Consider the following 14,870-nt stretch of genomic DNA (forward strand, 5'->3'; position numbering starts at 1 on the left):
TGTGGTACCCATCTAGACATGGGTGGAGCTGCTTGAAATGACTCCAATCTGGTAAAACACCAGACCACAAGAGGAGCAAAACTGGTGCTTGAAAACTTAATCCAAACTACTCTGTTTTTTTGTTTTTTTGTTGTTTTGTTTTTTGGCTCTAACATGCATGTCCTTCTGCTTGCATTATTTGGCTAACTAACATGTAGGAACACAGGGGGTTAACAAATAATGTATAAAAACTTTAACTTTCAACCATTTAATGTGCTTTGACAGCAACAAGTGTTTGTATATTAGAAATATAATGAATACAAACACAATCCATTTTTCTTTTTAAAACAGCAAAGATCACACTTTGTTAAGATAAATACAACTTAACAGATCAGAAAGTTGGTGGAGTGCTTTCTAATCGAGTCCAAAAGGCAGATTTAAACAAAGTAAAGGGTATGAATCCAGCAGGCCTCTCTGCGAGAGTTTGTGTCAAGTCACCTACTTTAGGGTATGGGGGAATTTTGTCAGTTGCCCAAAATGTTGATGCTGCAGAAGAATTATAATTTGTCTTCTATAGTCCATTGCCATTGCGAGCTGCAGAAGTTGGTTATTAATTGTGACACCGCTCATGATGTATATGCATGATGTTGAAATGTCTGTATGGTAATGTCTGTATTCTCAGACTCAGCTCTGTCCAATACAGAACGGCTCGATAACGCTATTGATTTGTTCAGTTGTGATAACTGTTCTTGTTTTTCACTGCATTGAGTCTTTGTTGGTTTTTTTTAGATTTTTAGATGTCCCTAATATATAGACAATTGTGCAGTTTATTATGAAAATGAAATTTAGGTACAGCTGATATGCCCTTTGTTATATGTTGCTTTGTGTAACTGTGATGAAGCTTATATATGAATGTGAGTGCATGGAAGCGTCTGATCTGCTTTCCAGCCTTTGCTTACAATAGCGATCATCTGTTACAATCAACTCTTGCATACTGAAGCAGTTAGTTTTTTCTCCCAACCACCACTACCACCACTTTATTTTCACTATACTGTCATCTAACACCAGTTTGTTTCCACAGTAGTTTATTTACTGCTATGTAGTTGTCTTGTGATAACTTGCCTAATACTTGTCACACTATCTTTATTGTGTTGGAATTCATGACTTTGCCAAAGTTATTCTGTTTACCACGATGTTTAACGGAGAAAAGCAGCAAATCCCCACATTTGTGAAGCTAGAACAAGCATATATTGGGCATTTTTGCATGATATATTACTTAAGCCTTTGGTTCTCAAAGTGGGGTCCGGGGAGCCCTAGGAGTCCTTGAGGGGTCTCCTGGGGGTCCCCAGCAAAAAGGGGAATAATTTATTTCCACATTTTTTCAATCGTAACACAATAACAGAGTGTATGACTATTTTTGTCATGGGTTTCATACACTTTCTGTAATAAAACATCTAAAAGCAAAAATATTATCGGGGGGGGGGGGTCTTGGGACAAAATCAAATCGAGGTCAGTTTAGGGGTCCTTGACATGAAAAAGTTTGAGAACCGCCGATTTAAGCATTCAGTGGTCTGTTGATTTTCTTGTAATCTACTAATTGATCAATCTCCCAGTCCTTTCATCGCTAAAATCCTTTTATGTAAATCATCTACCGTGTGAAAATGTCATCCAACACTTGATCAGTCTTTCAGTGGACTGCAAGTCATTTCCCCTGAAACAGGACTGCCATGTCATGCTGTTGAAGACAATAAATAAAGAATTTAGAAATATTTGCCTCTGACCTTCATGCAGTAAATTCATGAAGTGGTTCAGTATAACCGCATTCACTGGGACATTCACCATTATTGAATTGAAGCACCAGCCCCTCTGAGCGCTATTGACGCCATTATTGTACCTCAAAGAATCAATTCTTTGTTAACATTTCAGTTGAGTTAAGCTCGAAGGGTTTAAGTGTAGTTGGTGGGATATGATGGCGGCTTGAGGCAAGGCCAAACATAGAGGAGGAACTGTGTAGAGACGTGGTTGCAATCAATCACTGCCAACATCATGTGATTTCACCAAAGCATTTTTCACATTTAGGTCAACAACAAACAGTGATTATTTTGTCACCAAGTACCGTTGGTGTTTTGCCTCAACATTACAGCTACCAGTGAATATATAGCTCATTGCCCTGCTGCTTTGTTCCCCAGTTTAACCTGTAATTGAAGAGTATATCAATTTAAGTTGGGTTTAAAGAATATGTCTGATATAGTTGTGGGTGTAAAGTGTCTGCCGCTGAATGAGTGAGCATGTCCACCTAGAGGTTTGGTCAGTTTTTGCATGAGCGCCTACCGTTGTGCTCTGTGAATGTGGGAACTGTTTTTGTGGCGGTTGGACTATTTAGAGTCCTTTTGTGAGCGTATCCATGCTGTAGTGAGGTGTCAGTGTCAGGCCCTTGGCAGCGCCTGTGGAAACATTTAACTGAAGCTCTTTTGAGCAGCTAGACTTTAAAGGATGCAATGCTTCGATCTTATACCAATAAGACCTAGTACCCAAGCACAAACGGTAGTTTTTACAAAAAGGTTTTTCTCCTTTCTCTCAGTTTTGACATCAATAGGCATGTTGAAATTATGCCAGAAAAAAAAATCTAAAACCTGTAATACTCTCAGATCATCACAGAGGTGACCACAGGGGGAACTACACAAAGCTCAGGGGAAGTATGACAACTCATTGGCTGTAGAAGGTTGCTTTCCTAGTAGTCAACAACAGCACGACAAATTGAATTTGCTCTTTCTGTGAACATCTAATCTTGTATGCACCATCAGACCATTTCCTTCCACACATATTTTTGTTTGTTCATGTTTGTACAAGTTTATGCTAGGCCTAACATATAATGTCTTTTTAAAGTATATAATTTATACTTTCTCATTTCTGCCCCACTTGCTTGTTGAGACAAACGGCTCATAAACTGCACTGTTCTAGAGACACTCCCCTAGATTGGTTTGAAAGGAGAAGTGTGTGTGTGTGCGTGTGTGTGTGTGTGTGTGGGGGGGGGGGGGGGGGGTGTGTGGCTATATGGGGATGTGAGACTTCATTCTGGTAGGTCTGGCTCTGAAGTGGAAATGTACAGGGGAATGGGCTACCAGAGGAAAAAGGAATCTGTTAAGACAGCATCGGACATCATCAGATAGTCAATGCGCACATGTACACACTGCTGGTTGCTGAACTGCCCTGCTATCTGTTTCTTGCCCTTACTTTCTCTCTCTCCATCTCTCTTTCTCTCTCTCCTTCTCACTCTCCCTTCCTTCTTTTTCTTCCATAAACTGCTTAAGATATCCTGTATTTCGTAAGAATGCAGATTAGATCACATTTTTCCATTGACACAGTTTGGCAAGCTGTCGCTCTGCTTCCTCATACCTGCTGAGCTCTCCAGCCAATTAGATCACTTGGTAATGGGCATGTTTGAATACGAATGATGCTGTGACATGTTTAGCATTCCCCTCCATGGTGCAGCAGCCTGGGCTTTGCAGAGATTTCCCAGGGTTTTGTGCTTGGCTGCAATGTTTGTCGAGTGGGGGTGATCAGAGCAGTACTGGGCACAGCGGGCAGCATTGAGCAGTGACACTTTGGAGTATCAGCGCTAAAAACACACTCAACTGACCTTCAAATCTACAACATAAGTGATGGCTTTGTACTCTTTAAACACAAGCAACATTTGAAACAATTGCACAATTTTACACATTATATGTTGACATGCTAAACATGTAACTGATCATGCACTTCAAATAGTATGTGGTATACACACACAAGCAGAAAAAAGAGTGTGTGGGTAGGAGCCTTGTCTGAGCAAGTCCAGGTTAACTGAAGATGGATAATTCTGTACCGATAAGAAAAAAACTGAGTATCTCTTTCATCAAGCAACAACTCTTGCCTCATACTTCCCCCAAGTCTCAAAACTATTTTAATATCACATTTGGGTTTCAAGATTTTAGTGCACTTAAAAAATACAAGAAAAGAGCTAAAGAACTGATCCAAGGGTCTTTTGGAGCAGAGGACATTAAAGTCAGTAAACAGTTCATCCTAAGGAATCTCAGTCAGACCCTGTAGGTGTGTGTATGTGTGTGTATCTGTTTGTACCCTAACCACCACTAATCATCCTCAACACCACTGTATCAAATTCACCCTGCAACTGCTCTGGGAGACACAATGTAGCTCCTATTTAACATGCACTGAGTCAACTTCCCCTGCGGTGGCCTTTTGTTGAATGTCTGTGTGTGTGTATCTGTCTATCTGTAACCATGTGAGCATGTGCATCATGAAGAAAAAAAGAGAGCTATTCTGTTACCGTATCAGTGTAATAAACAGGGCCCCTCATCGAGGCCTGGTGGTTCGGCTCTGTGTGCCCCTGCCTGGGTTAGCATTAGCCTGGGGCCTGCAGAGAAACCCTGATCCTCTCTGTTTCTGTTTCTGGTCTGACACTGCTATACAGAACGGCTGCCCCAACCTCATTTATCATCACTGACCTATGCGCTTCCTCTCTTTTACTCACTCGTACACGCACACAAGAGAGTGAGGGGGAAAGAAAAGAAAGAGATGAATGGGAAGAGAGTGAGAGGAGGGCAAGAGGGGACAACGAGTTGCAGATGCTCGCCCCCTCCCAAGACCCCCAACATACACAAACACACAAGCATGCACATACACACACACACACACACACACACACACAGTCCCACCCCCTTCCGTGGTCTCAGCTGCTGTTTAAAAACAAGATTGAACCCCTGGACTATCCAGTTTCTTTGTTGCCATGGTGATTAGTTGTTGTTGACTTCAATAAACATGCTGACTTGAAGGTGCACTCCAATTTTGCACTCAAATTTCTTCCATATAAGGTTTGAAACTCAGCACTGTTCACAGTTTGGTATTGAAACATCAACAGTGAACAAAGCTTAAAAACAAGCCTGATACGATGCTCTGAAAATGTAAACAGCTCTGCATCTGTCTTCTTCTCTGTGTTTTGTCTTAGTCTTACTTCGGCTTTTGCATCTTAATCAATTACCTGACTGACTGATTTAACAAATAGATCAAGATACATTGAGAGGAAACAAAGCTGTGGTGATTATTGCATTAATCTGGAGAGGTTGTTGGTTGATTTAGAAATGCACTGTATGTTTTTATGACTTTACCCCTTTAAATCTAACTTGTGTCTGTTGTCTGTGCCAGGCCTTTGGCAACGCCAAGACGGCCCACAACAACAACTCCAGCCGTTTTGGGAAGTTCATCCAGGTTAATTATTTGGAGAGTGGAGTGGTCAGAGGGTGAGTAATTAACACCAGTTGTATGTTTGTGTATGTGTGTCTTTGCAACCAACCTCTCTCAACAAGGCCTCATACAATGTCAAGTCGAAGCCACCGTTGCCTTAATCTGCTCGACATACAGGGACATTTAAATGATCATTTTTGTGTTCTGTATCCTCCTCCTGTTGCTCGTCATCATGATCTTGTACCTCTCTACAGACTAATATCTTCCTCTTAGCTCTTTTTATGACTGGTCATGTGCTTCCCCCTCTGTGTAGTGTGTGTGCGGGCTGAAACTTTCAACCACTAGCGTGTCCTTCCTTTTTTTCTCTGCAGTCAGACTCTGGTTCGGGGCCGCATCAAAGTTTGGTCAGCTGTGTCACTTCCTCATTTCCTCATCAGGAGAGGGGAACAGCTGTTCAGTACAGTGTCTTTAAAAAAAGACAACACTTTATGCTAAAACTGAGTCTGAGTCAAAGGCTAAGGGCTACAGAGAACATTCACCACAGTATTCAGACTAAAGACTAACAGGATGACATTTTTTTTGCACTTTTGTGTATATGCAAAAGTGCCATGCTAGAAATAAAATTTGATTTGAAACATGTAAATGTCTGTAGTTACAGCTGCTAACCTCCACATTAAGTGCGCATCCCCAAACTGATTATCTCCTAATGCCACCAGGTCTCATCATGCTCTATTGAATTTCCTACCCTGAGAACGGTTTGTAATCCAATCATGGGAGTTGATTTTAGGTGGTTGGGGCTTTTCTATGCTACAAAGTGAACTCAGAAAAGGAAATACTAAAAACGAACATCTCAAATAATTTACCATCACCTTACGTGCTAGTGTAACCTCCTGCTTCACATCAGTAAAGCATTCAGAGGGCCATCACAGCCCTGCTCTGTAAACTTAACAAAGGCTGCCTGTCTATCTCTCCATCTCCAGTGGCAGCCATTCAGACAGTCAATAGAGGAGATTAACAAAGGGAAGGCTGCTGTTCCGCTCTGCTCTGCTTTCCGAGCGGACTCGCTAACTGACAGACGGGATGTTTTTATGCTCTCTCTCTCTCTCTCTCTCTCTCGCACACACACGCGCACACACACTGTTGCTTACTCTGTGTGCGACTAATCCTTCCTCACCGGGATCTGAGCAAGATGGAGCAGAACCATGAAAAGCAACACCCACTTTAGTGGACATGTAAAAAAGAGGTTGTGTGTGAGTGACAGATGCCTGAGATCTAACATGCACTGTATGTATGAGACTTACCCCTTTGAAATATGCTGACTGATATACTGTGTAGCCCGTATGCCAGTCAGCTCCTGGCAACAATCCGGTAGATATGTTCTGTTCTCAGATCAGTTCATATGAACAGACAAGACGCCAACCTAACTTTTACTATCACATTCACATATTATTCCCTTTGGTGGCCCCCTTTCAAATTCATCCATCATCCAGTGTTGTTGCTCAGATCACCCTGAGAAAAGCATTTGCAAACATAATATTTATATATCATATGATGTAAAAATAGAACAAGTTCACAAAACAAAATTTTAAAAAAAGCGTTTGCAGGAAACGGTGGTTCAGATGTCTAGTTTGGGGAACTAAATTTTTCAAAAAGATGCAGAATCAAACAGTAACCGCTCACATGGCTGATAATTCTCTGGCTATTCATAGATGTTTCAAAAGCCTTTGGTACAATTGACGCCTGTACAGGATGCCTCTAACTGGTTCAAGAGGTATTTAGGGGACAGGCATCAGTGTGTTAAGGTATTCAGCCTAATTACTGTCAATTACTCAGGACGCCACAAGGCTGCCTCCTTTCAAAAACATCAAATACATCTTTAAATATATATATCTTTAACTTGCTTGGTTAAAAAAATCATCCTTACTCTTTGTAAGATAAGGTTAAATAGTACACGTGAGTGTTTCTGTGATCTTGAACAATTAAAGGAAATTCCGAAATTTTTCGTAATATTCATAAAAAGTCAGGGGTTTTTTTGCGTAGAGGTTGCAATACAGAGTGTTCTGAGAAAAAACAGAAGGGGAAGCTAGTGTACCAGTAGAGTAGATAATATGTCTATAGTTGAGGCATCAGTGTTAGCAGATGGGCAGCATGATGTTTCTCACAGCACAGCTCTATTCATAGTGTATCATGAAAACTGGCGTCAGTGTTGTTTTTGCCTGGCTATAGAAAAAACAACTCTGACTTATAAAATCTGATCTAGACAAGTTTATGGCCCTGGCCTAGTGTAGTGGGTAAATACCACTGCTTTTAAAGCAGCATATCTCATGACTGCAGTGGTCTGAAAGCATACCTCTCTCCCTGCAGTAGCCTTCCAGTCTCCTCTGTCCATCTTTACTATACAAGAGAATAAAATAAGTTAATACCAGGGTTGTTTTTGTTGTGTGTGTGAGTTGCTATGCGGCGTGTGTGATGTGCTATGCAATCCATCCAACCGTATCTGCAGCTTTGTTCACTCTTTGATTGTTCTCAACATCTGCCCTTACTTGCCATCCTGCTCCTCCCCTCATTTTTTATTAAAAACTCACTTTCCCATATGACCTGAAAATACACGCGCGCACACACACACACACACACACACACGGACAGAGCTGAGTGACCTTAGTGTTAAGTGATTCATGGTCATTGTTTTCCTTGTTCCTCTTTTTCCTTTTCCTATTTACTCCCCCTCCCTATCTTCCTCTCTGCCCTTTTTTTTTTAGGGCTGTGGTGGAGAAGTACCTCCTGGAGAAGTCTCGTCTGGTCTCCAGAGAAAAGAACGAGAGGTGAGTAGGGACAGGCAGGGTCTCGACCTCTCACCCCCACTGACCTTCATGGGGCCCTCTGTACAAACATGGGGAGTTTTCCCTTGGGGCCTGTGATGGTTGGATATGAAGTTCAACTTCATCAAGTCTTTGACTTTACATGTTCATCTAAACACTTGCACACCCAATTGCTGACATATTCAAACACTGTAGACTGAGATATTATAAGAAAAAAAATCATTCATCATGTCGTCACTCCCTCTTCTGTCACATCACCCATGCCTTTGTTACTCACAGTGACATTCACTGCCGACTAGACTCAAGTCAGTTGCAACTTGTATGACTAAGATGCAAACAAATTTTTTGCGTGGGTGCTTTGGTAATTGAGTCAGCCAGTCAGGGTGTTAGGGAAGTGAGAAAATCCTCCACAGTGTTTTAATTTGCTCTGTGATATAGATTTACTGATGAATGAGTCAATAGAAGAAACTGACAGATTTTGATTACCACTGGTTTAATCTGTTGCAACAAAACAAAACAACAAAATTGTTTCTCTATTAAATGTAGCCTTATCCAGGAGGTGTTTGTGGTTTTTCAAGTCATGTTTTATCTTTCCAGTTTAGATTCACACACATACAGATACACACAAGCACTCATGAGAATTTGTATATTAAACCACAATCTACTGTTGAGCAGCTCAGCTGACTCAGTTGATGCTTTGTATAAAAAACATACTATTGTTGTTTTGAGAACATTATTATTCATTAGTTTCCTGTTCAGATCTTCCCAGCTAGTTTTGGAACGTGTAGTCGCCTTCCATTGACAAACCCGCCTCCGAAACCTTCAGGCGACTACCAGTTCACTGTTAATAACCTAGCCTACAGTTGCTGTTGACAGAGCACCTTACTTGTCTAGTCTGGGAGTGAGTCTACTGTATGATGTCATTGTTTCTTAGTAATAAGTGTGTAAACTCATTACTATCATGTGCCGACGCCTGTCTACCTACCTGCTTACCGATAGCACAAGTGGAAAACTGATATCAACATCACTCCAACTCAGTCTTCTTTCTAATAGCTTTTTACAATGTGTTGACTCTCGGTTTATCACCAAAACGACGCCTTATTTGTGACCATAAACGTGAAGCTCATATCCACTGATAACTGCTCACCAGATTATAAAGCAAAGAAATGATGGGTGCACATATGAATTGATTAATCCACTGAAGCGTTCGCCGCTGGACTTAACATGCTGCGTCTTGTTTTTTCAGGAACTACCATGTGTTTTACTACCTGTTGTTGGGAGCCTCAGAGGAGGAGAGGAAGGAGTTTAAGTTGCTGCCACCTGAAGACTACTTCTACCTCAAGCAGGTACAGTGATGCCCTGCTGTGCCATCACACCCAGACATCCAGCAGTTTACATCCATTTGATGTAAACCTTAAAAAAAAAACAAGAGACTAGAGACTGTTAATGAACTTTAGCCTGTTGTAATGAACTGAGTGGATATGGTATTCATAAACCCCCTCAAGCTTCTGATAAAGCTGCTGTCGGCACTCCTCTTTTACTGCACACATGTGAACTGCATGTTAATCAAGCTGTCTTTGTTCTCTCACTTGTTTATATTCCCCTCTACCCCCACCCTCCTTTTCATTCACCTCTGTTCTTCACCTGTTTTTTTTTTTGTTTGTTTTTTTTCCATTTTGTGCTTTTGCTTTCATTCTCTCATCTTCATAGACGCCTACTAACTGTGCGCATTTCCTTGTAGCAAAACTTTAAGATTGAAGATGAGGAAGACCTGCGTCATGACTTTGAAAGGCTGCAACAGGCGATGGAGATGGTTGGCTTCCTTCCTGCCACCAAGAAACAGTAAGCCAATCAGTGATCATGTACAGTGTAGTGTGTGTGTGTAATGTAGAAAAGGGCCTAATGTTCTTCCAGACGTGGTGATGGAATTGTGCTGAAACCTAATGCCAAACCATTTTTCCACTCAGTCCTGGAAACACTTATTTTGGTCTGAGTATTGCCAAAATACCAAAAATATAAGAGACTTTCTAGAGCTCCAACAATACAACAGTAGCTGCATCTAACAGGCTAATGTAGCAGTAAACGAAAGAGAGTGTGCAGATACAATGCTTCAATTCAGTGTGAGTATTAACACATGACAGGACTGAAGAGCAGCAGTGTGTAGAATAGTTACTGCTTGTGTCATATGACTGTATTGTTGTCACTTTATGAAATTTTTATGACTGTGTTGCAGGATCTTTTCTGTCCTCTCGGCCATCCTGTATCTGGGCAACGTGACCTACAGGAGGAAGTCAACAGGCCGAGACGAAGGGTTGGATGTGGGACCACCAGAGGTCCTGGCCACACTCTCTGACCTGCTAAAGGTAACATATTTGTGCGTGACCTTGTGACTCAATACTTCACTGTGTCTTTGAATTGCCTGTGACTGTGGGTGTTCCTCTCAGGTTAAAGAGGAGTTGCTGGTCGAGGCGCTGACAAAGAGGAAAACGGTGACAGTCAATGACAAGCTGATCCTCCCTTACAGTCACTCAGAGGTAGGCACCAGCCATGAAGACATCACCACAACTTGTCATTACTATAATGGCAATATAATTGTGGCCTTGTATGTCTGCTTCTTCCTTATGCCTTTCAGCATCTTCCTCTTCATTGATAACACACATGCTGTAGATCTCTTCTTCCAATCAGTGTCTAATGTTAAGCATTTTAGTAACCGCTCTATTTTTAAGTCATCACTTGTATACACTTGCCTCCATCTGTCTGCATTTTTTTGTGTGTTGTAATATTATCTCATTCCAACGCACACTTTTAATCTGTACCTGTGCTTGTTTTCGGTTATGTTCATTGAAGTTTTCATCACAATATGCATCATCTCCTCTTTCTCATCAGGCTATCACAGCCAGAGACTCCATGGCCAAATCTCTGTACAGCGCCTTGTTTGACTGGATCGTCCTACGCATCAATCACGCGCTGCTGAACAAGAAAGACATGGAGGAATCTGTCCCGGTGAGACACAGGCGCTGTCACGCAGCCACGCAAAATACATGCAAAACTGCTCTATCTGAACATTATAAAATGCTACAAATATTATTTCCTTCAGGTTGATGATTGTCATGCGTTCCCTTCCTGCTCCTCACTGGTGTTCATGTTTCTGTTTTCCAGTGCTTGTCCATCGGTGTCCTGGACATTTTCGGCTTTGAGGACTTTGAGACAAACAGCTTTGAGCAGTTCTGCATCAACTATGCAAACGAGCAGCTGCAATATTACTTCAACCATCACATCTTCAATCTGGAACAGGTGAGCAGTTTAGTTTTTTTCCCTCATCCTAAAACCAATGAGAATTTCTGAACGAGACACCACCGGAGGATTTGCTTCCCTGTGATTTTTGAATCTTTTTTGGATTAGTCAATTAATTAATTGTAAAAGAACATCAGTGAAATTGTCAAACTTCCTAGCATGACTTCACCAATGAGCTGGCTCACTAAAATGATCTGTTCTGCCCCGTGCAGGAGGAGTACCAAGCAGAGGGAATCACCTGGCACAACATCGACTACACAGACAACGTGGGCTGTATCCACCTCATCAGCAAGAAACCCACTGGCCTACTTTACCTGCTGGATGAGGAGAGCAAGTAAGACACAGATACAGATGATTCACTCCGTTTCATTCACACCTTATGGATACGGGTTGGAATTAAGTTGGTTTTGATTCAGTTGCAGCGGCCTATTTACTGTATTTCTTTTCCTTCTTTCCTCTCTCCTTCTCTCTGCACCTTTGCAACAGCTTTCCCCATGCCACAGATGAGACATTGTTAGCCAAATTCAAGCAGCAGCACCAGGGCAACAAATACTTTGTCCCCACTCCAGTCATGGAGCCTGCCTTCGTCATTCGCCACTTTGCTGGAAAAGTCAAATATCAAATCAAGGTAAGCAAGAAGCCACAGGTAACTTGACAAGAGCAGATTCCATTAAATGCAAACAAATGACAAAACAAAAGTTTGGGGGTTTTAAATGACACTCAAATTTAATGTAGACTATTTGTTTGTGTGTTGATGGTGGCTTTTGTAATGTTATCATATGTTTGACCTCACCAGGATTTCCGGGAGAAGAACACGGACCACATGCGTCCTGACATCGTGGCATTGTTGCGGAGCAGTGACCGTGCATTTGTGCGGCAGCTCATCGGCATGGACCCGGTGGCCATGTTTCGGTGGGGCATCCTGCGTGCCACCATCAGAGGAATTGCTGCTTTCAATGAGGCTGGCCGTTCCTGGGCGGCCAAAACTTCAGGTACATTATCAGTCCTACGGCCGACAGCCCATCCTGGATAATATAATCCTAAAACTATCAAATCATAGCTGCATCTTCAGACCACTAGTGCATCGTATACTACAGCTTTTGACTACTGCAGTTTATCTGTAATTAGCCTGTCAGGTCAGCACAGAAACGTGAGGCTTGAGGAGATTTTGACATTTTCTCTACAATTCTCAATCCTCCAGACTATTTTTGTGCTTACAGACGTAGCCCATTGACGTAGGAACCTCTTTATGTGGATTAACAAGATTAAATTAAGACAAAAAACAACAAAAACTGAAGCAGTCATGTGATTCTGATCAATATTCATGCTGCCAGAAAATCCTGCTTATTATTAATACACTGTTTCACTTGTTAATAATGTGTATCGTGTGTTCATGTTTTAGGTGTTGTCCGTCCAATCTCCAGAACTCCTTTAGGAGAGCTTCAACGGTCCAATGCCCCAATAGAAAGGATGTACAAGTAAGTAATGTACATAACTGAATATGAAACTTGTCTCACTTGATCTTTGTTGTGTTTGGCTGGTTTTCTAAATGTTAGGTCTCCTTCCTCTGGAAGAACCTTCTCTGCCATAGCACCTGTGGACGTGGAGCAGACTGTTGTTCCTGTTGGATTTGTGTTTAATAACTCTGTTGATCTTCACTCTCACAAAACACAGACTGATTATTTTAAATAGGATCAACTAAATATCCAGCCTTCATGTGGCTGCCTCTTTGCTTCCACTCATAAACTGCACAGCAACATGTTTCCAGTTTGATGGCCTTGTTAATGGTGAAGGAAATGCTTAAAATGGTTGGTGAACTGTGGACCTCCTCATTTATCTTGTGGTACTGGATGAGATGAGGAAGGTCAATGTCAGACACCTACTGTAAACTGTTCAGCTGAATTATTATATCTCATTTGAACTGAAGCCACAAAAACACATCTTTTGGCATCACACCTGACAGACGAACCTTCCTTCACCTCATCTCAGTATATATCCTCTCCACCCTTTGGTGACTCCAGTGTGTGCGGTTCTCTCCTCTCCCCTCCACAGACGAGCTTCTATGCTCGATTTCTACTTTGATCACTCAGAAGAGCGCCCTCTAGAGGCCTTTGAAGACATCTTTGCTAGCTATGAGAGTAAGAAGTAAGTGAATTTGGTGGACAGGAGAAAAGAATGAAGACATGAGGCAAAGCAGGAAGGAAATGTGCTTTGTTTTTGGTAAAAGATACGGGTTTTCTCCATTCTCCGAGTTTGCCCCATCTTTGATAAAAAATCTGAATCTTTATTTAGCCATTTAATATAACTGATTCTGTTTCTTAAGAGGAAGTTCAGTACACCAGTATAACACAGTACAGCATAACACAGTACAGCAAAGCTGCCCTTTACTTTGCATTCCCTCTCCTCCTTCACTGTATTCCTCATCTTCTCCGTAGCCCTGATAATCTCTTTCCTTTCTCACATTTATTATTCTTGGTATAGAGCACAGGAAGGTGTTTGTGCTGGCCTTCTCTGATTAGCCGCCTGGATTACTTACATCAACTGTGGATGGCTGGAAGCACACATGTATTCATACACGTATAAGGACCTCTAGTCAAATAGACAAAGAGAATTGGTAGAGCTTTCTCAGAGGGGAACAAAAACATGGAGAATATTTTTAGATTGTTGGGCCCCCTGAACCTTGACTTTCTGCTTTCTGCTTTCAGATCTGAAATTACTGGGTTGTGTTTTTTTAAAAAAACGAAAACCTACACCTGATTGTTGACCCTTTAAGCACATTATTGAATGATCCAGTCCCTTTCAGATCTGCAATAACTGAAGTGTAGAGGTCAGATTCACTGTGACTCATTTACCGGATATGTTGCCCATTCCTTCACTGCCTTGCCTCCTCTGTTTTCATGGTTATTCATGGTAAGTATAGAAAAGCATTGCATGGACAAGCTCTGAGAGATGGAAAAGTCTCCATATTAACCTCATCGGACTCGGTGTCCAGTGTAACACCAGCCCCAATGTAAGGACCATGAATCCCAAAACCTCACCTGTAACAACTTACAGTCACACAACCAGTAACAGCCTCAGCATGGACACAGATGGCCAACCACACTGAACGTCAACTCAGCTCTGCATGTTAACTACCACAGTGGCAGGGATATGGGTGTGAATACAACCCCCACATGCCCCAGTGTCTCTTTGTGTGTGTGTGTGTGTGTGTGTGTCTTTTTTCTGTTTTTTAAAAAAAGGATATGGCAGCATGGTTGGGTGGTCTAGTGTGTCTTGTGGTTTCCACGTACATAAACATGAACAGCGGGAGAATACATTAAGTGGGTTAGTCTTTACGGATGAGTAGAGGGTGAAAGCTGAAGTTTCTCTTGATATCAGACCCCCAACTATCCTGCAGATGTGCATTCTTGTCTTGGGTAACTGTGGTGGTGTGTTTTCCTCTAAGGTGTCCTAACAGTGGTGTTCTGTCACTCCCCGCTTTACGGGTTTGTTTTTGTTTTTTTCCTCCCTTTCCTTCCTCCTTTTGTGGGTTTTTCCAAT

The 14,870-nt window shown here is 41.8% G+C and overlaps 1 protein-coding gene across 9 annotated transcripts in view; it reads left to right on the forward strand.

Moving 5' to 3' along the window:
* LOC130170622 (unconventional myosin-IXb) overlaps window positions 1-14,870 on the forward strand; it is a 56,725-nt gene that overhangs the window by 27,035 nt on the left and 14,820 nt on the right. For 7 of the 9 annotated variants that reach the window (XR_008828020.1, XR_008828021.1, XM_056378101.1 and 4 more), the window contains exons 5-17: window positions 5,179-5,273; window positions 7,977-8,039; window positions 9,283-9,382; window positions 9,778-9,878; window positions 10,270-10,399; window positions 10,481-10,570; window positions 10,923-11,039; window positions 11,196-11,330; window positions 11,543-11,664; window positions 11,817-11,958; window positions 12,127-12,322; window positions 12,733-12,808; window positions 13,383-13,475. Coding sequence is in view for 7 of the 9 variants with exons in the window: in XM_056378101.1 (XP_056234076.1) it covers window positions 5,179-5,273; window positions 7,977-8,039; window positions 9,283-9,382; window positions 9,778-9,878; window positions 10,270-10,399; window positions 10,481-10,570; window positions 10,923-11,039; window positions 11,196-11,330; window positions 11,543-11,664; window positions 11,817-11,958; window positions 12,127-12,322; window positions 12,733-12,808; window positions 13,383-13,475 (1,460 nt within the window). In the remaining 2 variants the exon portion in view is untranslated. The remainder of the gene's footprint in view (window positions 1-5,178; window positions 5,274-7,976; window positions 8,040-9,282; window positions 9,383-9,777; window positions 9,879-10,269; window positions 10,400-10,480; window positions 10,571-10,922; window positions 11,040-11,195; window positions 11,331-11,542; window positions 11,665-11,816; window positions 11,959-12,126; window positions 12,323-12,732; window positions 12,809-13,382; window positions 13,476-14,870) is intronic. The other 2 variants (XM_056378103.1, XM_056378105.1) reach the window with 1 other exon arrangement.

This window comes from Seriola aureovittata, chromosome 6 (assembly GCF_021018895.1).
Source record: "Seriola aureovittata isolate HTS-2021-v1 ecotype China chromosome 6, ASM2101889v1, whole genome shotgun sequence".
In the NCBI taxonomy this organism is placed as follows: Eukaryota; Metazoa; Chordata; class Actinopteri; order Carangiformes; family Carangidae; genus Seriola; species Seriola aureovittata.